At 48.6% G+C, this 25,787-nt stretch overlaps 1 protein-coding gene across 1 annotated transcript in view; it reads right to left on the bottom strand.

The window, feature by feature from the left end:
• Positions 1-25,787, bottom strand: part of LOC149359855 (transmembrane protein 135-like) — a 45,045-nt gene that overhangs the window by 16,256 nt on the left and 3,002 nt on the right. The window contains exon 2 of the mRNA XM_089571962.1: positions 3,754-3,881. Coding sequence (XP_089428088.1) covers positions 3,754-3,881 — 128 coding nt within the window. The remainder of the gene's footprint in view (positions 1-3,753; positions 3,882-25,787) is intronic.

Genomic DNA, 25,787 nt, shown 5'->3' with positions numbered 1-25,787 from the left:
AAGTGTATACACACTTTGCAAAAGCCTCACTACCACTCGCATTCCATTCTTCATGCATGACATTTCCATCGTGTGAACAGACGGAGTAAAAACACGCGTTGTTCTTAGTTATGAGCACATGCATGAGCACGTGCAGTACGGACGCTCGCGCTACCACTTCCTCCGTGCCTCCGCCACGTGTATGCAGCAGTCCAGCGTGCAACATGGCGTCACGCAAGGCGCCCATTTTCGGAAAAGCCTATCCGCTACTAACGCTAATCCTCAACCGTGGTCTATGCGTAAGACACGTGGACTGTGCGGCAGCGTCGCCAAACAACGATGACGTAAGCGGGCATAAGCGATAGAACGGCGCCGCCACAGTGCTCTCGCCTTCTGTTTACGTTCGGCTTATTGTAAAGCTCTCCCGCTTCCTTTAGGACGTCCTTGGCACCTAGAATGGAGAGAAAAACAAGAAGAAAAAAAAAAACACCCGCGACGGAATAGCAGCACCTCCTCGGTCGCATATATGTCTTCCTTGGGCGCACGTGCCGGTCAGTATCGCCCGGGGATGTAACGCCACTTCCTCGCGCCGGTCGCCCACGCCTTCGCTGCCACGCTTTCCCCCTCCTCCTCCTCCGACATTGGCGAATCGTGCCACCCCTCGCGTACGGACCGCGCCGATCATCATACACGGAGGAGCAAGGAAGAGAGACAGAGATCCACTGGATTTCCTCGTTTCTCGAGCGAAGTGCTCCTAACGGGCACACGTACACGTTCGAGCGCGCGCTCAAGTTCTCTCGGCATGACGTCGAAAGACTCGGTCGTGGTCGTCGCTCTTCTCCGTCTTCCTCGTAGTGCCGCGTGTTCTCCGCTTCAGAGGACATGCGTGCGAGTATGCGTGTCCGCTCAGTGGGCGTGCTTGAACCCCATTAGAAAGCTATCACAGCCGTCTCTGCTTCACTGCAAGCTGCTCGTGGGGCTCGCTTTGAGCTCGCCGTCCCGTCGGCCTAAAGGATGCTACCCCGCATCAGAAAACAACCTAGATACCGGCGTCGTTTACAGCGTTTTCGTCGAGTGCTTATCATATCTGGATTACTGAAAGCTGATAACCTTCCTATTTAAATTTCGTGGAATTAATGACTTCTAACAAGCTATATATCAACACTTTCCACTAAATTGGAGAAAGGTTGCGATCAGCATTCACCAGAACGCAACTGCACGGCTACAAAGAGCAGGTACAGGTGCACTAAGCGTTAAAGGGAACGCGCAAGCGCGTGTCGTCGCTGGACGATAAGCCTGTCGTACAGTATGAGTCCTGTCCCGCTCGCGTGTCGTCTGCGTTATATGACACTACAACCCGAAATGCGTGTTCGGCGCTTAATGCCGTTCTTCTTTTAATCAGAGGGACTTCTTTTTAAGTCGTCAGAGTAGTTAAAAACCGTCGCACGCACCGTCGCACATGCACAAGGGCGTGTCTCTATAGTATTCGAACAGCCGCCGGCGCGCGGTTGGCTTCAGCGGGCTCACGTGTTGCTTTTAATGCTGGCTCGCATCTGTACATAGCTTTCGCAGATCTTCTCAGCTAAGGAAAATTCCTCCTGGTAGGGAACCCGAACACGGGGTCAGCGCTAATTACCGGGCCAGTCACCCTACTAACGACGAATTTTTCTTCGGTTACAAAGATCACAGAAAGGTGCACAGTTTTGCTATGTCGTCGTAAAGCTATGCTAAGGTAGGTGCCTGGCGCCATCTGACGCCATCAAGGTGATTTGCGCATGCGCAGTGGCTGCGCGCGCACTCTCGGTACTCCGGTACAAGACCTACTGAACTACAGACCTGCACATATGGCCCTGCTCCAGCGCGCACGTTCTAGTTCATGCCTTTTGCCGCTAGGATAGAAACATTATGGGCGGCGTGGCGCTAATATATACCTGTTGAGAAAATGGCCTCCTGCATCATTTTATTTCAAACAGGGCAGTTTTGTTGTTTGTCTACATAATCATTATCATCCATTTATCTATGCTATAGGCACGGTGGTGTTGACGAAAAGAAAGCGGACAAAAATGAAGACGTTTTTTATGCTCTCCCAGAGCGAAAAAAAGTCGTTATTGTGGCTATTTTTATTGCTGATGTTAAGATAGCAGAGAAAGACAAAACAAATGTATTAAATAGTGTGTACAAAATGGCAAACGATGATGATGATCGTAGCAGACGAACAGGTCAACCGAGCGCCCTCAACGGTCAAAAAGCTAACGAAAGTTGGCGCACGCTGCTCCATAGGACCCCGCCATGTGTGCAGGTCTGTAGTTCAGTAGGTCTTGCACCGGTACTGGTAAGGGTAACAAGGTACACAGTACGCTAAAGGTGTCTACTGATATCCGGAGCCCTCCACCGCGGCGTCCCTCATAGCCTGAGTCACTTCGGGATGCTAAAACTCCACAATCGCAATGCCTGATTCTGCTTCGTCGATAGACCCAGAAAGAGAGCACAGTCCCGACCAAGCCACTGATGGTATTTTAGACTGTCCCAGAGCATCTGTGACGTCAGAAATAAAGATGTCGACGTCGATACTGACAAGTAAGAAAAACGCGGTTGTGGATGGCGTTTCCGCTGCTTCTGCTAGTACTACGGCGTCCACCAAAGAACTCGTTGCTGAGCGGTGAGTCGTCATGAAAAGTCGTGTCGACCACGCGCTTCCTTCTGGGCATAGGCTGACTAATGACTAAGGTAAGATAAACAGAGCCAAAAAAAAAAGGGGAGGAAAACCGTACCCCTTACGAGCCCTCAAGCTCGCGGCGTCCGAGTGTACACAGAACTAAATTTGCCAGCGTTGTACGAGATGGGTTGTTTGCTGTCTGTAGGGTACTGTTGACATTGCGCGCGAATACGCAGCTCTGTGAATGCCAGGCTAAGCGCGCGATCGCAGCTAAACACCAGCTGGGATATTTGTACACGCCTACGGGAAGGAAAGAAGAAGACATACGAGGAAAGTGTACGCGCAGCTTTGCCTGGTGACTTAATACCGTATTCGCATTACCTTTTGCGTTCGCTGAAAGACTCGTACAATACAGGTGTTTATATACACGACAGAAGCGTGTATAGCACACTACAGGACGGCGACACAGGAAAAGAAAAGACGTGGGACATACGAGAGCCGACAACAGGGAAACTGTCGAAGCTGAAATGCTAGTCGTTTCGGTGTTTCCTGCGTCTCCGAGCCATCGATCGCTCTTGCAGCAAGCTATCGTACTTGCAGTCTAGATACAAATATATCTATATGGGAGTAAAAAGGGAGTAAAACTCTCCTATAACGTACTTCCTTTTATAAAAGAGTGCGCTAGAGGAGAGCTGACTCATCCCCCCCCCCCCCCCCCTCAAACTGCCATCTCTAAGAGTAACGCATAAAACCGCCCCTGTAGTTAACACGCTTCCCGATTAATCATGAAGCTAATGCATTTTGATTTGGTCTGGTGGTAGAAGATGGCCAGAATTAGAGCATCGTTTGGCGTAGAAGTTTGGTTACATACGCGCACTAACTTGAATGCATGCTAGATGTCCGCGAGTGTTGCAGCGGGTTAGGTTTCCAACTAAGGATTATGGGAAATAACAAAGGAGAAAGGTCTCGCCCACCGTAACTTCTCGGCGGACGCCTGAACTCAGAGTACGAGAAAAGGAAAGGAACAGGGTGATGCATACACAATGTGACTGACTATCGTTGCCCAGCACTAGTTAGCGCAGATGGCGAGTTTTAGCGCGTGTATATATCGTACTCACCTGCTGACGCACACGAGGGACAGGTAGAGGAAGAAGTTCTGGCTGATGAACATGGAGGAGTCGAAGGCGCTCCAGAAGGTCTGCGCGAAGGCGCGAGATCCATGGCGGCGGGCCACCAACTGCCCCACCTGCGCCGAGGAGGAAGCAACAACTGATGCTGCTTGACTTTACAAAATCTTTTGACCGTGTTGCCCACAAACGCCTACTACTGAAGACCCGAAATTTACAGCTCGACGACAAAACAACTACATGGATCGAGCAATTCCTAACCGATCGTTACCAGTCGGTCAAAATTGAGAACCTCATTTCTAAACCCACTCGCGTATTATCCGGTGTCCCGCAGGGCTCAGTATTAGGGCCATTACTTTTTCTAATTTATATAAACGACATAGCCTCTAATATTACTTCATCAATACGGCTTTTCGCAGATGACTGCGTAATATACAGGCAGATAACCACCCCGACTGATGCACTAGCTCTCCAATCAGATCTAACAGAACTAACTGAATGGTGTTCAACGTGGCAGATGGATATCAATGTCAGCAAAACTAAGCATGTAAGATTCTCTAGCGTAGCAGAAACATCACAGAATAATTACCGGTTAAATAATAGTGGAATTGACTCCGTGTCTTGTATAAAATATCTGGGAGTGTTTTTCAGTCAGAACTTAACCTGGGATGCTCACATTGAATACATAACTAATAAAGCCTTTAAAAAAATTGGTCTCTTGAAACGTCGTCTACCCCTTGCGAACGCTGAAACACGGCACAGCGCTTATACAACGCTTATCAGGTCGTCTGTTGAATACGCTTCTGTTATATGGAACCCCTCCCACGCGATTCTTACAAATGCTCTAGAAGCAGTACAAAATAAAGCCGTCAGATTCATACTGTCATCCTACTCACGTCATCAAAGCGTATCAGCAATGAAGCAAGCCATCAATCTTCAACCTCTTGCTACACGTAGAAAGTTCGCCCGGTTGTCATTATTTCACACCTTATACTATAGCGAAACGCCATTCTCCCGAAATCATATCTTTCCTGCACCTCATTGTTCAGCTCGCCTGGATCATGCGCATAAGGTACGTCCGATTTTCGCTCGCACACTAAAATATCAGAAGTCACCGCTAGTTTTGTCAATTAATGAATGGAACTCATTGCCATCCAGCATTGTCGGCCATACTGAATTATCATCGTTTCAAACAGCTTTACTAACATTTTTGAACACAGAAAATGCGTCATAGAGTGCTAGATTATTTACCGTGTCCGTGACTTTTTGGCGGTCCTTTTTTTGCTTTGCCATTTCTTGTGTGCTGAACAGCTCCGGAGCCTCTTTTGTGTGCCATTGTATTTTTAGTTACTTATTTTGCCCTAATTATTACTCACTTGTTTGAACGTGTTGAATTTTGCGGTTTCAATGTGTTATACTGCACTTAACCAAATGTTACCCAAACTCTGCCTTCTGTATATTTACCATCATTTGTTATGAGTTGATTTGTTATGTGTGCTTTCTTTTAATCATTCCCCCCCTATGTAATGCCCTCTTCTGGGTCTTTAGGGTAAATAAATAAATAAATAAATAAATAAATAAATAAATAAATAAATAAATAAATAAATAAATAAATAAATATCCGCTTCATACCCCAGCAGAAGTACGCTTTGTCAGAGATAGAATACATTTCTCGAGTCATGACGTTCGCATGAATGTGGGAAAAAAAACATTTATTTATTTATTTATTTATTTATTTATTCCAGTTACCCCTAAAGGCCCTCCAGAAGAGGGTATTACAAAGGGGGGTACAATCATATTAGTAATCGCGACACATTTTTACAAATGACTGTAGCAAAAACTAAACATAAGGGATAACACAAAGGAAAAACGAACATTAACAAAAACAGCAAAATTTTACACATTTCCGTCACAGCGAAGAAGCTCTTGCAATTTTTTATTGCCAGTTTCTGTGGCGATGACTGATGGCAAACTATTCCATTCAGTGATAGTACGGGGAATGAATGAATTGGCGTAAGACGATGAATGACAGTTTGCGCTGCTTTAGGTCCGACTGTTTTTTTTCTCTGGCTTCTCTCGATGATTTGCATACCATGGGTCTCTATCCGCCTTCAGGAACATGCAAAGTCGTCTTATGCTGCATAGTTAGTTAATTACATACATGTTCGCACAACACACATTATATTAAAGGAAGCCGATCGAAGGAAGGATATTAAAGGGAACCGACTTAGACAAAGCAAAAAAATTTGTAGGTTGCTCAGAGCGCCCCTATTTCTACATAATGCTTGAAAAAGTGATTATGTGTAGAGTGAGTACTTTGACTTACAATCGCAAGCCTACAGAACTGATCCGTTCGTTTTTTTTTTTTTTTTTTTTTAACGCTGCAATAGGCAGATGTGTTTTATACTGTACGCCAGGTCTGGCGAGGATGTAGTTAATATTCATCGGCAAATGTCATCAGCTGTTTGTTTATTTTCACACAGCGCCAGTATAAAGAATGTAGTGTCGCGATTCCCAAAACTTTCCTCGTGTATGCGAGATAAGGGAAATGAGGGGCTCGTTTGACAACCATATGAAGGAAGCCAACAGCCCCCGAACCCAATGTGCATAGGGAAATGTTTATGTTTTTGTTTATATTTTTCATTCAGGTACAGCAGCCACCGAAACCAAGGTGCATAGGGGAATGTTTATATTTTTTTATTCACGTATGTGAGTAAGATTGGAGACTGGCGAGCGCTACGCCTCGCAAGCCGTTTCGTTATGCCTATTCTTTTTTTTATTCCACTTTATTCTGATTTTGTATTTCTGGGTGCAAATTAAGGAGAAGCAGACAGAAGGTGGTTCGAAGCCTGCTTGCGCCCTGCTCTTCCTTTGCCTGAAAACATACACACCGCATCACTTAGAACTTATATACGTCGCCACAATTTCTGGAAAACTTCAACAATAAAAGAAACAATCAGGAAATCATTATTACAGTCACGACAGGGATAGCGAAGAAACACTTTACAGTTGGGTATTATGGGACAAAATAAAAAGCAATATATTGTGCGCCAAGCAAATGTATATACATGAGAACTATCGGCGCTTGGTTCATCCACCCTTAAGGCACTATCAATTTTATCATGCTAGGAAATCTCTATTTGTCTTGTTCGGTCCAAGTGAAAGTGATCCCCTTCAAGTACAGACGGATGTTCAAAGTTCCTTATCAGCATTGTACGCCCGCCCGAGCACGGAGGTCACGGTTGGAGCAATTAACATACTCTCCGTTCTCCTCGCGGGCAGAGGACCTCGCACATGCCAGAATGTTGACCACAGCGATTAGTTGAAACTGATCACAGCAAAAAAAAAAAAAAAACTATGTATTTTAGTTTTGCCACCCTTCGGGATCTTCACGCGTGGCAGCCACCTCTCAACTGCAAATTTCTCCGCTTTTGCCGTGGCAGGTGACGTTTCGTCACCTGTCACCTAACAAGTGACAGGGTGACCTGTGACATGTCAGGTGGCGTGTCACGCTGCTCGCCACCCTTCGGGATCTTCCCGTGGTAGCCACCTTCCAGGTGGCGTTTCGCCCTGCTACATGGACAACAGGTTACGCCGAAAACACCGACGACTACGCCGACTACGACGCGAAAGCCAGGAACAGGCGCATATGAGCTGCGCTGTGAAAAGAAAGTACGCATGCAGGAACTGACTAGGACTGCTGAGACTCAATGGCTTATAAGTTAGCCCCAAAGCGGCTCAGGCTATCTCAGGCACGCCGTAGTGGAAGGCTCCGGATATTTTAATAAGGGAGTAATTACTCATTGACGTCCACCCGAGCGCAGCCATACGGCTACAAAAGAAAGCTATACAGCTTTCTCAGAAACTTCGTAGTTAAAGAAAAATTCGTCCTGGTCCGGGGTTCGAACCCTGGACCACCGCTTCACCGGAGCAGTCGCTCTACCAATTGAGCTAACCGGGACGGCAAACTTTCCTTTGTAGCCGTATGGCTGCGCTCGGGTGGACGTCAATGAGTAATTACTCCCTTATTACAAATCTACTCCACCTTGGGGGATTCTCCTAAACATTTGGTCAACTCCGGATATTTTCGACCGCCTGGGGGCCTTTAGAGCACTGACATCGCACAGCACACGGGTATCCAGCATTTCGCTTCCATCGAAATGCGACCGCCGCGGCCGTGATCGAACCCGCGTCTTTCGGGTCAGCAGCCGAGCACCATATATCCACTGAGCCGCCGAGGTATCGGACTCAATGGCTTCCTTCACACAGGCTGGGGTCATTTGTGTCGCACTCAGTCCGCCACGCGCTTCTCGTCACGTAGCCCAAATGTAACCCCGTGGTGATCAAATCTTTCGAACTAAAGGAGACTTGAAGCAGCTGAAGCAGAGAGTTCCAGATAGACAGACGCGATAGGGGGAATCGTCGCGCACGCGGGAACTAGCTCGACAAGGTTCGGTGGACGAACGCTGCTCTACCACTTACGGCGAACTTCCTCTCACCGCCGTCATAGGAAAGGGGAAAAAAAGAATTCACCGCTACAACATAAAAAAACGCAATTAATGAGCTTACAGCGAGGAGGGAAGACACTCGTGCGTCAATACAGACGTATACAGCGTACGTACTCCGCCCTTCCCCGCCCACTTGTTTTCGCAACCTCCTACATGACACGGCGAAGGAGGCGCTCACCTGATTTAGTTTTTTTCCTTGTCTTTCTTTTTGCAAATGACTTCTTTGCAATCTAGAGAGAAAGCATTCCTTAATCTGAGGTGTGTCAGTTCTTTTTTTTTTTTTTAATCGAGTTAATATACCCGCTTTTCTCCCCAGAGTGAGTTCTGAGCAATCGACATTTCAAAAGCGATGGATTCGAACATACATGAAGCCAACGGGGTAATTGCTTACGCGCATTTTCATACTGCTTACACATTCAAAGCGCACAAACGGCGCCTTGCCGGAAACGCGTTTACCAAGCACCTGCTTGGTGCCCTAGTTCCTTAAAGTAGGCGCGCAAAAAACAAAAAAAAAAAATAGTACAGCTCTGTAATGCATGCCATATCAGGTCGTGCATTAAAGCGAGTGAACGCGAACTCTGGCACGAGTTCGCGGAAGTGTTGTAGCGTGCTAAAAGTTGAAACTTGCTACTACTCCTACCTACCCCCCCCCCCTCCCACCCGGTTGGCTTTCTTCCAAAACCAGTCGTGCCTGGCGCGTACGTTTTAGCGTATACAATTAAGACGTTACGGCATTAGCAAGCACCTCTTCCGTGTGATAACTGCGATAGCTTACTGCTGCGCATGCATTGACGTCAGCGGCACAATGATGGAGGACCCCGCATAGCTTCCAGCAGGCTCCGACGGGACAGTCGGCCATAAGCGACTAGGCAAATGAGCAGGTCTTCTCTGTGCTTCGGATTAATCGGCCTGGCAGCCAGTTTGACGTCGGTGCAATTAAGTCACCTGAGAGCGTGGTTTCAGACGGTTAACACTACGCGAAAATTGACTATTAACAAGAAAACAGCAGGAGATCGTAGCGACTTAAGCAGGCAGGCAAGAAAAAAAAAAAGAAGTAGATGCTGTATATGAGGCACAGCCGGTGAGGACACAACAGTGCTAATAAAATAAAACCAAGTCACACCGTTTATCTGATGCTCTAAGGGAGACATAAGGGATGAGAGAAAAGGGTGGATTTCGGCAGCCCGAAAACGCTTACTTCCCCTTACAACAAGAGAAAAACTGACTGACAATGTCACAGCTGTTTGCATACTTGCGTAGGAAGAAATCATTTCAACAAACCCCTTTCTCATGGTACGTGTGAGTAATACTGTGAGGTACTTTTCCGTAGTACCTGTTGTACCGGCGGAACCACGGTGCAAGTATGATACGGGGAAAAAAAAGCGACCACCTCTACAGTGCTAGCGAAAAAATGGCGGCGACATGCACCTTTTTGACAAGTGGTCACATGTTTACGGTTGCTTTGCAAAAACAAGGGGAAAAACTTCGAGGACACGAGTGCTTAAGCTCCCCTTACAAAAACTGGTGTTGAAATTCTGTGGAATTTTTGTGAAGTTGCCTCAATAAGCACTGTTTAAAAGCTATGGAAATTCTGCGGCATTTTTGTTGATGAACATTGAGCATGTGTTGAAAACTGGCCTACGTGTTAAGTTAAAATTCCGTTGTGGATTTTTGTGTTGATTTTCTGTTGATTATAGACTGAATACAACCTAAAAGCATAAAAGAAATCGTAGGAATACATTCGTATTGCGCCAGATGGACCGACTACCGATGCAATTTTCGGCGGTATATCCACATTTATTGGTTTGGTTTGGTTTATGGGGTTTAACGTCCCAAAGCGACTCAGGCTATGAGGGACGCCGTAGTGAAGGGCTCCGGAAATTTCGACCACCTGGGGTTCTTTAATGTGCACTGACATCGCACAGTACACGGGCCTCTATACTCACATCTATTAACGTGACGCTGACATCCCCAGTCGTGTACGGCTCCACACATACGCCCAAACAAGTGTATACATACATACATACATACATCAGATAAACAGAATGGAGCAGTATTTCACACGAGGCTATAGCATAAACTAAGAGTTCATAAATTTTCTATCTTAAGTGCAATCTCGGCTTAACCCTTACATAGTCCTACCGGATCTGCGCAGGTAGTGGCCTGCCGATCAGCAAAGTTATGTCAATTACTACAACTAATATTTATTTCATGTGTAGTAGAAGTATTCAAATTCACATGCGACGTTCCGTTAGTTGCAGACCTTGATTCATTCATAAGCAATAGAAATAAAGCACTAATTAAGCGCCCTTTTTTATGAGCACACATACGAATACTCCGGAGTAGGTATGCCTGATAGAGCATATTGCACTACTAGCACTTTTTTCTATGGAAGAAAATGACTGAGCAGTTTACGAGAATTTGAACAGGTGCTGCATGCGTTCTTAATATGTACAATGTAATACAGTACCAGCGCCACGCGTGGTGCTGGTACTGTCGTATATGTTTCACTTTTGTCCCCGTATTTCGCGCAGTTTTCTTTGTGCATGAATCGAGTATAGCAGCTGATTTCTAACATTGCATTACATTCTCCTGTCAGAACAGCTCATAAAGTCGCACACAGTGCCACGGATGGTTGCAAAGCACTTACTGTTGAACATTTTTCTGGTGGGTGCTCAAAGAAAAAACAAGATAAATCAACACAAATTATACACAGAAATTCTGTTGAGTGAGTGTTGTGTAAACTCAGCACAAGTTGACTTTCCATTCAATTTCTGTTGGCTCAACATAGGTTGTGATGATGATGATGATGCCGCAAGGTCACGTGACATAGCTGGCCCATCTGCCTCCTAGATTGCTTCTCGTGGATTTTTCGCTCATGGGGAATGACGCCGACGGCGAAGCCGGATTTTCTGTAACACAAGCTCCTTACCGCTATCCGTTAATATTACAGCAGAATTGTATATGCCTGCATTCGCCAGTCAGTATAGTCACTTTCAGAAAGTCCACGAACAGAGATGCCAGGAATAGAGCTGCGGACAATACCGCTACACCACGACAATGCATTGGTCGGATGTGGTAGGAAGACAACTGATCCACCACAGGACGCCGGGTGAATTTGGTCCCTCACTCGCCCTGCAGTGCAGGGCTCATCTTCAATTCCAAACTCTCTGCGTTTGTGTGTTTGTGTAAATGGGAACATTGCACGTAGTTGTACCTCTCTCGTCTCCATTGCGTCCTATCTTTCAGCTGGATTACGGTGCTGTCTTAGAAGGTTGCTTTAGAGAGTGAGTGAAGAAACTTTATTTCCGCCAGAAGAAGACCCGTGCCCCTCCGGGTCCGCACGCAGGCGTCCGGGGAGGGGCAGCGTCGCAGCTGGAAGACTAGCAACGGTATAGTCGCGCAGCTTCTGCTGCCAGGCGGGTAGCGTATCGTTGTATGCTAAGGTCGGCACTTCTGAGTATGGTCTCCCATTCCTCTGCATTATTGATTCTGCCATATCCTGGAGCACTGGGGCATCTCCATAGTATGTGTTCGAGTGTAGCGGTATGCCCGCAGAACTCGCACACCTCCGCATCCTCCCTCGTGTCACCTCCTGTCCAGCTCCTCCAGAGCGGGGATGCGAAGTTTCTAGCTTGGAGTCTTCTCCAGTCATAGGCCTCAGCCGAGCTAAGCGACCTATCCGGAGGAGGATAGATCCTTTTGTTCTTTTTCTGAATGTCTGTGATGCTATTAAAGGTATTGGTTTCCTCTTTAGTGCTGAATTCGTATGAGGTGTCCACGGCTCCCCGGGGTAAAGAGGAGCGGGCGAGCCTGTGGGCGGCCTCGTTTCCAACCAGACCCGAGTGGGCTGGGGTCCAGATAATTAGAATATTGTGGGCTGGGATAAAGTCTTTTAGATATTTAGCCGCCATTTCGTGGATGCGTCCCTTGCTGTAATTTCTAATTGCGGCTTTGCAGTCGCTTACTACGTATTTGGTACCTGGCTGAGTTAGAGCGATCGCTATTGCAACCTCCTCCGCCACAAGGGGTTTTAAGTCAAGGTGTCTTACAACGCGTAACGTTCTGCCTGAGTCCCCGACGGCTACGGAGACGGTGTCTCCTAGCGTGCCTACCGCGGCATCAGTGTAAGCCACGGTTCCCTGTGGCATCTTGCCTAGCTTAGCAGTCAGCTGTGCGACCCTGCTTTTCCTTCTGCCTTTGTCGTGGATGGGATGCATGTTTCTAGGTATGGGAGCGATAATAAGATGCTCTCTTATTTCTCTTCCCAGATCTGTTCTGGTGTTCACTGTGCTATCTACGGTTGCCCATTTCGCTAGCTCTAGGTATTTCCTTCCTGCGGGTGTGGATGTTAGCCTTTCGATTTGCGATGTTCTAACCGCTTCAGTCAGTTCTCTCCAATTGTTATGCAGGCCCATTTTCTCCAGTATATCATTGGACGTGGAAATGGGAAGCCCTAGCGCTCGTTTGACACATTTTCTGATGATTGTGTCTAATGCCTTTTCGTCGGTTTTGTTTATTTTCAGGAATGGGGTTGCGTAGCATATCCTGCTAACGATGAAGGCCTGCGCGAGCCTTAGTTTGCTGGACTCTGAGAGTCCTTCCCCCCTTCTAGACACCTTTCTGAAGGCTCTGACGACAAGTTCAGCTTGCGCTTTGAGCTTGTCTAGCGTACTTTTGTTTTTCCCTTTTCTGTTAATAAACATGCCTAGGATTCTTATTTCCTCGACAATTGGTATCGTTCTATTTCCAAGTGTAACGTCGATTGCCGGTATCCTTTGACTGCGCTTGCTCATTGCTACAAATAGCTCCGACTTTTGCGGAGAGCAGCTGAGACCCACGCATTTCGCATGCTCGTTAATGATATCCGCTGCCTTCTGTAGCTTTTCTTTCATTTCTGATTCGCCTCCTTTGTTCAGCCAGACATTTACATCATCTGCGTAGAGGCTGATGTTTAAGCCTTCTATCTCTCTAAGCTTGCGGCGTAGGTCCCTCATTACCAGATTAAAGAGACATGGGGAGAGGACAGCCCCTTGTGGGGTTCCTCTACATCCCATGGGGAACTCATCGAATGTGATGCCCTGAAAGGTAATGACAGCAGTCCTGTCCCTTAGGAACGATCGGATGTAGTTGTTGGTGTTTTTTCCTACAGCTATCTCATTTAGCCCATCAAGGATGGCGTCATGGCTGACATTGTCAAAGGCTTTCTTAAGATCTATACCTAAGATCGCCTTCAGGTTGCCGAGGTCCAGCTGATCTACTATATCTCCATAGAGTCTTAGCATTGTATCTTGGGTGGTGAGCCCAGGCCTAAATCCGACCATTTCATCTGGCCAGAGGCCGTTATCCTCCATGTATTTGGTCTGTCTGGTCAGGATGACCTCCTCAAGCAGTTTCCCTACACATGATGTTAGTGAGATCGGCCTGAGGTTCTCCAAGCTCGGAGGTTTGCCCTGCTTGTGTATAAGCGTGATTTTGGCCTTCTTCCACTCTTCGGGGACAGCGCCTGCTTTCCACACTTGGTTGAGATACCTAGTGAGGCTATTTATTGATTCTTCATCCAGATTTCTCAACATTCTGTTATCTACTCTGTCGAGCCCCAGGGCTGACCTTCGTTTTAGCTTCAGCAGTTCCATCCTGACCTCGGCTCTTAATATGGGGGCATCCAACTCCTTTATTTGCTCGTCCCTTATAGTCGTCATATTGAGCGGCCCCATGGGGAGCAATATACAGCGACTTGAGCGTGTCAATAAGTTGCTCATCTGTGCCATTAAACTTATACCTAGCTTTTATTTGCTCAGTTCTCATAGCCGTCTTAGATTTATTTGGGTCTATAAGAAATTTGAGCAACTGCCATGTACTAGATTTTCCCATGCTTTTCTCCATTTCCTCGCATCTATTATCCCATCTCTGAGATTCCAACTGTCGAGCATACCTTTCTAATTCTACATTGTGTCTAGCTATTTCCGTCCTTAGGTTTCTGTTCCACCTTTGGCGCTTCAGCTGGTTATTTAGCTGTTCCTTCCTTTTGTACATGCTGAGCCTGCTGTCCATTCTATCTTGGGAGTCATCTACCTGAACCTCCTCGGTTGCCCTTTCTACATGCTCAAGCAGCGTTGCCGTCCAGTTCTGGATACAGGTTATGTCACTATGCTCATGTTCTTCTCTGATAGCTCTGAATTTATACCAATCCGTAAGCTTCTCTTGCCTGTAGGTTGTAGGTTTCACGCTGACTTTTCTGCTGAGCTCGAGCTCCAGCAGAAAGTGATCGCTACCCAAATCTTCCTGTCGGTTCCGCCATTTCACAATACCAGCGTTCCTACACAGCGTAAGGTCGGGAGATGTGTCCGCTGTAACGCTGTTACCAGTCCTCGTGGGACAGGAGATGTCATTGGCTATGTAGAAATTGGATGCTACTATATCATCCAGTAGGGCTTGACCCTTGGCGTTGCTGCTTACGTAACCCCATTCCTGGTGCCGGGCGTTGAAATCGCCCATTATGATCAGGGGGTTTTTCCCCGCGAGTTTAGCTGCCCTTCTGAATATGGGGCCAAATTTTACTTTCATCTTTTTTGGTGGGCTGTAAATATTTAGAAGGAATATGCTACCCCTATTCTTTTTTCCAGTTAAAATTTCTACGCATACTGTCTCCGGTTCCTGGTTTCCAATGTCGTGTTGGATTACCGCGATGTTGCTTTTAACATACGTTACTACCTTGGTGTCGTTGCCATCCTTAGCAGCGTACCCCTTATATCCCGATATATTCCAGTTCCCTCCCGTCTCCTGCATTGCAATTGCTAAAGGCGGGTAGTCCTGGCTGAGGATGTACTGTTGCAATAGCGATCGTTTCCTGGCAAGATGGCGGCAGTTCCATTGCCATATTTTCGACGTGCTATTGGCCATCAATTTGGATGTTAACATTACAGGCCTGGCCTATGACTTGGAGAGACATACTGTGGTGTCCATTCCTTTCGGGTGTACACCAAGATATGAAAGCCAGGCATTTCCTTTCCTTAAAACCAATTTTCATTTCATTACATTTTTTTAAGACCCTTACGGCGCGGTTCGGGTATCCACCGAGATATGACAGAGACCGGCGTGGTTTCCTTTCCTTAAAACCAATTTTCTTTTCATTTTCCTTCCCTTACGGCGCGGTTCGGGCGTCCACCGAGATATGAGTTTCCTGGCGCACTGTTTGCCTTACATATATTTTTCGCGCGTGCGCAGAAGTGGCAAATCTGGGCTCCGGCTCACGCGAAGCCCGGTGTTGACTAGCCTAGTGAAGCTTTTCGCTTCAGAGGCGATTTTCAACACCTGATGTCGTGCTCCCGACCAAGAACACCTGAATGCACATCGAGGCAGATGCATACTGGCGAAAGTGCTTATGGTAGTTGTACAGGAGCATAGGTTATGGCATGGAATGCCGGAGTAGTTGGTTTATTCCAACTACATACCCCGACGTTCCACGGCACGCCCTATCGAGTGAGCAATATTTAAAGAAATTTATATATTTACATGGTGTCACTGAAAGTTATATAATATAATATAAAAAATTAGTGGCATTATGATTTCTTTTTATTTCGTTTATGCACTGTAGCGCGAAAAAATTGCTGCAGCAACACAGATATATTTGGAAGTATACCGACATGAACCACACAGGCGAGTTTCTGTTTCCTGTTTGCTCAATAACGTTGCAGCTTGGGTGTGATGGGTATGACATAACATGGAAGTTTAAGCGCAAGACCAGACGAGGACGGTGAAGAAAGACAGGTATAACACACGAACGCTAACTTGCAACGATTCATTATGGACAGCACGTGTGCGTATATAGGCAAGTCGTGGTCCGACATCACACATGCGCATAAATTTAGTGCACGTGTGCGTATTTCTTCACATGTCCTCGTCTGGTTTTGCGCTTCCATGTCATGTTTGTTCTGAGGTTTTGCGGCCACGGAGTAATTCGTTGCGGAAGGTGCTTGCTGCACTGAGTGATGTTATTCAGTAACTGCTGTAAATTCAGTTTGTCTGTGTCGTGTCCGGTCGCTGTGTTGAATGCAGCGAAAGACGCACACGGTACTTTAAGACTTCGTTTATTTAAAGCCGATGAGGGTGCGACCAGCGTCGACCGAGGCAGGAGCCGAACTGGCCGCCCGAAGAAAGGAGGGAGCGGAGAAGCGTCCACGGGAGGGAGTGGCTTCCCAAAACAGGAGGAGGATGCGAGTGGTCGTTAGGAGGAGGATGCGGGGGCGCACACACACAAAAGCAATAAGGGGACACAACACTTCCTTCCCCCTTAGAAAGTTGCCTGGTATCGTGCAGGGGGTCGGCGCTCACGCGTGGAGGCGCGCTGGCTTTGTGCGCTCGGGGGAGAAACACTTGTAGGCTGGCTGTTGTTCGCTGTGTCTCCTAGGTCTGTCCTGGGCGAAGTCTCTTCTTCCGGGAAGAGGTGCCAGGCTATGTGGGAAGATGGTGCACGTGTTCTCTCCGCTGGCGGACAGCTCTCAGACGGCGTCGTAAATCTACGCAGCTGGTTGAGATGTCGGCGTGCTACTGTGCCATGTATGTTGACGAGCCAAGAGCGCAGGCCTATGCGTCTGACAATTGTAGCTTCCTCCCAGCGTGGCTTTTTCAGAAACTGTCGGGCGAGGACGCGCTGCCCCTCATTAAGCGTGCCGCAGCGCGGAATTGCTTTTTCTTCCCGGAACGTCTCTGCCTTTGGCTCGGGGAGGATGGCTGTGAGCTGGGTTCGCATTTCACGCTCGAACATCATTTTCGAGGGGGTCTCTCCTGTTGTGCTCTGAACCGTCGTGTGCTGCTTGAAGAGAAAGCGCGCACGGCGGCGCTGCAGCGAGCCTGTCTGATCTCTTTCAAGGGCGCGTTTTAGCTCGGCTACGTAGCGCTCGGCTTGTCCGTTTGTCGCTGGGTGGTAGGGGGCCGATGTAACTGATGAGATCCCGTTGTCGCGATAAAACTTGAGGATCTCCGCAGACACAAACGGTGTTCCGTTGTCCGACACTACCTTGCGCGGCAGGCCGAACGTTGCAAATAGTGATCGGAGGTTGTCAATGACTGCTGCCGAAGTCGTCTGTCCCATTTGCCTTATCTCAAGCCACTTTGTGTAGGCATCTACGACCACAAGGAAAGTGCAGCCCTCAATTGGTCCTGCAAAATCAATGTGCAGTGTGTGCCATGGTGTGTCTGGCTTTTCCCATTCTGGGACAGGAGCTTTCGGCGGGGCGCTCCAGCTGCTCTGGCAAGGCTTGCATTCTCGCACCACTGTTTCGATGTCGTTGTCAATGCCAGGCCACCACATGTAGCTTCTGGCACGCTTTTTCATTGCAACGATGCCCCGATGTCCGGCGTGGATGAGAGACATAGCTTGTGCGCGTAGTTCTCTCGGCATCACAACTCGGGACCCAAATATGATGCAGCCGCGATGGGTGCTCAACTCTGTAGCTCGCCTGCGGTAAGCGTCGAAGTTGTCCCCTTTGAGTTTATGCACGTTGCCTTGTTGAACAGCTGTGTAAACTAGCCGGAGAGCTGCGCACTTCTGCGTAGATGCTGCAACTGTGCCTGCTGTAAGCGGAGGTTCTGGCAGTGCTTCGAACATCAGAACGTCTCCTGGTGGAAATGGTTCGTCAACAGTTGCGTCTAGTGGCAGACGGCTTAGCGCATCGGCGTTTTGATGTTTACTCCCATTGCGGTAGACCAGAGCGTAGTCGTACGCTGAGAGTTTGATGCACCAACGTGTCATTCGCGGAGACAAAGTTGGTGGCATAGGCCTTTGTGGTCCCAGAATGCCCAATAGCGGTCGGTGATCGGTTATAAAGGTCACCTTCCGGCCGGCAATGTACTGGTGAAAATGTGTCGCCGCGTAGACGATGGCTAGCCCTTCTTTGTCAAGTTGCGCGTAGTTGCGTTCTGCTTGCGACAACGTACGTGAGGCGAAGGCGATGGGAGCTTCCCTTCCTTGCTCGTCAGTTTGCGATAGAACCGCGCCGACTCCGTACGGTGATGCGTCGCAAGCCAAAAGCAGAGGCTTCCTTTCGTCGTAGTGGCGGAGGACTGTACATCTTCGAATCAGGTCTTTCAGGGCATCGAATGACTGCTGATGGCGTGGCGACCATGTCCATGTCACATCTTTCCGAAGGAGTTGGTATAAGTCGTTGGCCACGGTAGCTCTTTGTTCCAAGAACCGGTCGTAGAACGTCAAGAGTCCGAGAAAAGCCTGTAGCTCCTGCTTGTTTGTTGGAGCTCGTGCTTCTGTGATCGCTCGCACTTTGTCCTCGGTAGGGTGAATGCCTTCCGCATCAATTCGGTGTCCCAGAAATTGCACCTCTGGCACCGCAAAACAGCACTTCGATTTGCTTATGCACAAATTAGCGTTTGCTAACCTTTCGAGAACGAGCTCTAGGCGCACTGCATGCTCTTCAGTGGAAGTGCCACTGATGATGACATCGTCAAGGTAGACACAAACTCCTGGGATGCCCTGAAGCACTGTCTCCATGAATTTTTGAAATATGGCCGGGGCTGCAGCTACGCCAAAAGGCAGTCGCTTGACTTTGTACAAGCCTTTCAGTGTGTTAATTGCCAATAATTCAGCAGTTGACTCGCTCACCTTCAGCTGCTGATACGCCTGGGTGAGGTCCAATGTGCTGAAGACTCTTGCGCCACGTAGTACACTGAATACTTCTTCAGGTGTCGGTAGCGGGTAAGAGGACGCTTTAGTCGCAAGATTGACGGTGCTCCGGTAGTCTCCGCAGAGGTGTATGGTTCCGTTCTTCTTGCGAACTACGACAAGTGGTGTGGCCCATTCTGAATGCTGCGTCGGCTCGATGACACCTTGCTGCTCCAGTTTGTCCAACTCTTTTTCAACTGAATCTCGGAGAGCAAACGGCACCGGCCTGGCCTTCAGAAATTTGGGTTGCGCGTTGTCCAACAACTCCAGTGTGACCGGGGGCCCTTCGTTTCCTGGAATCTCTTCCGAGAATACTCTTTCGTATTTCTCTTGCAGTTGCTCAACCATGTTCTGGCTCGGCGTCTGGTGTATGCCGCATATAATCACGCCTAGTGGAGAAAACCAGTTTCTCCCTAGAAGGCTTGATCCTGTGCCCTTCACAACAAGCAGAGGTAGCGTATGGGTCTGGCCGTTGTAGTTAACCTGCACGTTGGCAGAGCCCAATAGTGGCAGATTCTGTCCTGACCACGTTCGCAGGTGCGTGTCGTCTTGTTGCAGGGCGGGTGCGTCAGATGGCCATGAAGTTCGGAACGTGTCCTCACTGATCAGAGTACAGGCTGCGCCGGAGTCCACCTCGAACTTAATCAGCTGGTGATGTACGCTTACTTCTGTAAAAATCTTCGGTCGCGTGCCGAGATTCATGGTGTTCAGGTCGTACAACACAGATGGTGTTGCTGATGTTGTTCCATGGAGATCAGATAGCGGCGTATTCTCTGAGGCGTTGACGCTGTGATTAGGCTGGGAAGGTGACTTTATCTTGGCAAGTCTCCGTTTCGTAATGCATGCTCTTTCGATATGCCCTCGCTTGTGGCAAAAATTACACGTGGCTGACTGGAATCGACATCCCTGGGGGTTGTGTTGGTCGTCACACCGCCAGCAGCGTTGTGCCTTTTTGACCGATTTTACAACAACAGAAGGCTTGCGCACCTGGTTGCTTGTCTGGTGTACCGGCTCGGTGTTCCGGCGAATCCCTCTCTGCTGGTGACCGGCGCTCTCCGCTCGAACGGCGATGTCGTAAGCTTTGCTGAATGTGAGGTCCTTCTCAGCGAACAGGCGCTGCTGCAGTGACTCGTCACTCAGTCCGCACACAAATCTGTCGCGTAACATCACGTCCAAGGGAAGCATGGTGGTGTTAGCAGAAGAAGCTGCGTCTCCCTCCTGCCCGGTAGCTGTTGTCGACAGCGTTCCAAAATTGCAGTCGGCAGCGAGCTTCTTGAGCGCGGCTACGTAGGCGCTCACAGTTTCTCCTCCCAGTTGATCTCGTCGTTGGAAGCGAGCCCGGCTGTAGACCTCGGATGGCCTTGGGTCGTAGTGCTTTTGCAGCGCTTTTACGATGTCGTCGTAAGACACTGCCGCTGGTGTGCTTGGCTGAATAAGGGCGCAGACAGTATCGTAGGTCTGCTCCCCGCACAGCGTCAGCAGGTTGGCCCTCTTCAAGGCTGGGTCTGTGATGTTGTTAGCTTCAAAGTAGAAGTGAAGGCGTCCAACCCACGATGACCACGATGAGCCGTTGAACTCTGGTATCTGATTGGGAAACCCTCGCGTAGCCATGGCTTGTCAATAGCGTTGCGTAGCGCGGGTCGAATCCACTTTCTCGTCGCCACTGTCGTGTCCGGTCGCTGTGTTGAATGCAGCGAAAGACGCACACGGTACTTTAAGACTTCGTTTATTTAAAGCCGATGAGGGTGCGACCAGCGTCGACCGAGGCAGGAGCCGAACTGGCCGCCCGAAGAAAGGAGGGAGCGGAGAAGCGTCCACGGGAGGGAGTGGCTTCCCAAAACAGGAGGAGGATGCGAGTGGTCGTTAGGAGGAGGATGCGGGGGCGCACACACACAAAAGCAATAAGGGGACACAACAGTCTGTTTATGCCAGTACCTTGGTTCTCATTGACAAGGGCATTCAGTCACAGTAGATGGGACGGCAACGGAGCAAAGGCGTGAGCTAATTCGTAGACGTCTCGGAAATGCGTCGGTTAACGAAATGGGAATGCGTGTTTTCCAGATTTCACATCACTGCACGTCTTTAGGAACACAGCGTACAGGCCGTCTGGAGTGGTTATATGACGCCTGCTGAGAAAGAAAATGTGAGCGTCTGCAGGGACGACAGCAGCGGATAAAAGCGAAATTCCTGGAAGCCTACACGTGTGCAGAGTTGAATTGCGTAAGCTTCGTTTGATTAAAGTAGTAATAAGAAGGCACGTGCTCGGATTGTTTTTATTTATTTTTGTTTAACTGCGTTGTAAACTGCTAATCAAATTCGCCATTTTCTTTAAACACGTTTTCCTGCACTTCTAACCTTATGTCACCTCTCTGTAATGAGGGAGTAACTGGTAATGATCATCCACCCGAGAGCAGCCATACGGCTACTAAGTTATACAGGTTCATCAAAAGATGTATTAGCTGGAGAAACTTCAGCTGCGAAGTTCCTGAGGACGCTGTATAGCTTTCCTTTGTAGCCGTAAGGCTGCGCTTGGGTGGATGATCATCAGCACTTACTCCCTCATTACAATCATTCCGCACCATGGAGAATTTCCATAAACACTGGGCCAAACTTCGCTTAACTGAGAAAAAAAAAAAAAAAACGCCGTGTATCTGAGAATTCTACAGGCGGGCGTGCTAAGACTTCGAGACAACTGAGTGCTTTCGACGCCTTCTTTGTTCGGTATGACTGTTGCAGCTGTCTGAAAGCGAAAACAAAAAGCAGGCAGAATCGAAGCGATGATGAATCTGCGAGAACAGATATATTGTCGCGGAGGAGCGTGCAGGATGATTTATTAGTGATTTCTGACGGGAACGCTGTGGATCACGAGGCAGGTTTGAAGCGCTCCAGGCAATTTCGACCCTGTGGGGCTGCTAGTGTGCTCCCCAGGTTTAATATAACGGCGTCTCTCGCAATTCTCTACAATTAACACACTGTCGCCGCGTACGGCACCGTAATCCGCAAACTCGTGATTAGTTGAACGCCATAGCAACCGAGCCACCGCGGCAAGTGTGCAAGACGAGCTGTGTGGGAACTGCGCTCATTCGCCGAATACGGTTCACCCGACGCTCGGAGCAGTTCTCACGGTCAGCCCAGGCGGCGGCGACGCTTCCCGGGGTTCCTCGGACGAGTACGGTGGGAACTGGTCGGAGCTGCTTTCTATAAACACTTCACCCGGTCCTCATATACCGCTCACTTCTTCTTCATTAAAACAAGGACCTGAATCATTTCCCCTTGGCGCCGCTCCTTGTGTGCTAAGCTTCCCCCCCCCCCCCCCCCCCCCCCCGGGACTTTTAAAGCAATCGCTTAACGGGGAGTTTCCTCCGGGGTAACCTGCGCCATCACTGCCGTCCTGGTATTGTTGCGAAAGCAACACTACGCGAGTCGCCGAGCCGTTCGCGTTACTGACGAAAGGCCATACTGCACATGCGCGAGGAGCAGTGACGTCACGCGACGCACAGCTGCCGCCGCCATTTTCTGTCAAAAACGCAACGGTCGAATTGACCGCCTCGAAGCGGTCACAAAAAAACGTCAATATGCGCCTGCATAATTAGGTGTGCAACGTCATAACTTCTGTCATGTTCGTGACGTAAACGACAGCTACCCATGACGCAAAAAAGCAACACGGCCGCCGGCCACGGCCGACCAATAGGAGCGCGGCCACGGCGGGCTAATTGACACTTTTTGGACAAGTTTTTGATTTGACAGTTCCGTAATACGGTCCCAGGGGTGCCGCCGCCGCAATCGCCAGTTGCGCATGCGCAGTAGCGGCGCATAGCTAGCGTGCCGGGGCCGCCGCCGCTGCCGCGCGCTCTCCATCGCCTCTCTCTCTCTCTCTCCTCGTTGCTTTCGCTATCCTCTAGGTTTAGCCAGAGCTAAACCACTGCCAATTTTTATTCGCCTGCTGGCCCATATGCACCTAGATGTTGTGAGATCAGCTGAGCCTGACATATATGCGCACGTTTAGAGAAGGCATTCTTACGGGGTGGAGCTGCAGGCCGATTCTGCGTCCCGACGAATAAACACCAGGAACTGTGCCGGTGTGGGACCCAGGCACACAATGACAAGTGTAAACACAAAAACGTGTGCTTTGTTGCTAAGTTGTTCGCCTTTTTAAAGCAGTTTTCAGCAGCCTCGTATAACCAGGCAGAAAAGGTGGAGTAAAGGAGTTCACACAACAACCACCAATAAGAAAGAAAACCATCAACACTACAGGGGCGTAACCAGGGGGGGGGTCAAGTACATATCGCGACTTCTGCTATCATAGTTTTGTTCTTGCCTGGATCGTCTGTCTTTCTCTGTGTAAAGTTTAATGTCTGTGATTGCGCATGATGTTTATTTGCCTTGTTTGACGCATTATATAGAGTGACTTTTGATTAGATACGTAGATTTAATGGAGACATGCGTGTATTTAAATACCTTGCTGCGAGGTTTTGCGCACACGTACAGTGACTTTGTTTGCAGGGACACTTTTTTGTCCTGTATCAAGTTGTATCTTCGCACTTCTATTGTATATTTTGCAGAATTCCTCGTTTATACATGTGCTCGCTGTTGTGACTAAAATTTCGGTGCAGTTACTCGCAATACATGACCGGTGACAACTGCTGCTGCGCAGTACGCTGAAGCGAAGGACAGCGTCATTGAGATTTTTCCCGGGCTGTTGTATATGCACAAAAATGTAAAGGCTCTCGAACGACAATGATTCATTAAAATATTTGTCCTCTACTTCCTCATTTCATGGCTTTTACGTTTTTCATATCAGCGACATGCACTGCTTTGATGGTTTCGGACTGACATATAGTTCTAGACTTCGTGTGATATTTTCTTTACTTAGTAAATACGCAAAAACATGGAAACACTGGTATCAGTTATGTCTGCCACGGTTTTTAAGACATACGAATGCATTCTTTTATTTAAGAAAAATACATATTTCACTTGTCTAGAGAGCACAGCGTTATTTAATACACAATGGAATTGTCAATATGGCAATGCAGTTATTATTCTTGCGTTTGATCTCTCCACAAATTCTATGAGGAGGCCGGCGCGCTGCAACATGACCCCCCCCCCCCCCCCCCCCCACAAAATTTCCGGCTACACCACTGCAACAACACTACCACCGAGGAAGACGAAGAAAAGCTTGATATTCCGTTTAGCGTGTCGAAAGGCCTGAACGTGCTTCGGGAGACGGCCCCTGCGCATGCGCGTTCATGTGCAGCGCTGTCAATGCTCGGCCACTCACAAAACAATGCACTGCTTCTTTTCAAGTCCGTTTTGCATACCAGAACGCGCTTGTAAAACTCCCCTTTTCAGGCATATCCAATTCGACAGCTATAGTTGTGCAGGCGGGCGACAAGGGGATTAGACAAAGGCGTGGATGTCGATCATGTTTCATCTGAACCCTTCTTGATTTTAAAGGCTTATTGATTCACCAGAATTACAACCACTTGACGTCAGAGTAGCAAAGTTAACAAAAGCTGCGCGGAGTTGTTCAGCGCCACATTTGTTGGGGCATTATTCGCACGTTGCATATATCCATAGAGCCGTGCTATTAACGTCATCTGGCACATTTCCGACTTTCGTTCGTGTTTTTTTTTTTTTGTTGTTGTTACGGGCAAGCGAAACCACAAGTGTACCGGATGTGGCGCGGTCAAAATCCGGGTCACATGCGCAACGACTCCAACACATGTGCCCCCATTATATATAACTGCGTAGTTGAGGATCACTGCGATCTGCTCCCGAAAGCTTTGCAACCCATTCTCCGCAACATCTCACCAGAAATATAAAAAAAGAAACTATATCTGAATCCTGGATCAACTCCCAGCGGTGACATGTTGCCACGGGCGCAAAGCACACCACACCACCCGCGAGACCACGCAGCGAGGAAAGGAGGACGGGGCTGTCTGCACGCTCTACGGGCCACCACAGGTAACCAGGGTGGCTCTTCAGGCATGAGAGCGCGCATGCGCGATCAAGGTCAGCAGCCGCTCTCCGGGCGCGTCCCGATGCACGTGAGGGCCCCCCCTTCCTCCTAACGGCGTTGCGGATGACCCCGTTTCTGTTTGCATGCCTCGCTCGGCCGACGCACGGGTCCGTCCGCCAAAAAACCGAACAGGAGCCGGCCAAAACACGGGAGATGCCAGCCTATAATCGCCCGATCCGAAACCTCCTCCTCCTCCTCCTTAGTCATACCCGGGCCCTGAAAGAACCGATGGGCTTCGAGAAAGTTCGGCGAATCGCTTGACGGCGAAACGCTGTCTTGCAGCTGTGTCGCCCTTGAGGGAAAGCCGCACCGGGTTTCACCAGGCCTCATGAAAGACAGCCGCGCTTAATCAAAGCACTTAGCACTCATAAAGCAATGTGCCAGAGCACATTTAGTCAGTGGACAAAAAAGTAGATGCAACAAGAAGTTCTAAACGCTGGAGGAAGTCGAGCTGTCTACCTATGCGCAGAGATGACGCGGCATGACCGGCAGTTTACAGACCCAGCGCCCACGTTCTATCAAATGCGAAACATTTAAAGGGTTAACCACTGCACATGTCTAGAGTTCGGTGGCATTGATAGAATACGAAGTTACATAGGTGGGGCTGGACGAAGAATGAGAAGAGGATCACGAACAAGTAGACGAATAGAGCCTCGATTATTGCTTTCTATGGAAGACCTGCATGTAGACATCCTTAGACATGTTCCGTATGCTTTTCGTGTGCATATTAACCCACATCCCACTGTTCTTATCTACGGCCTCATAAATACAAAACCTTTATGCCGCCTTTTGGAACATAGCAACGGTACAGCCAGTTTTG

The sequence above is a fragment of the Amblyomma mixtum genome, chromosome 2, assembly GCF_055824585.1.
Source record: "Amblyomma mixtum isolate Tamu chromosome 2, ASM5582458v1, whole genome shotgun sequence".
NCBI classification, from domain to species: domain Eukaryota; kingdom Metazoa; phylum Arthropoda; class Arachnida; order Ixodida; family Ixodidae; genus Amblyomma; species Amblyomma mixtum.
Note: the sequence above shows the minus strand (reverse complement) of the source record. Positions and strands in the feature narration are given on the sequence as shown.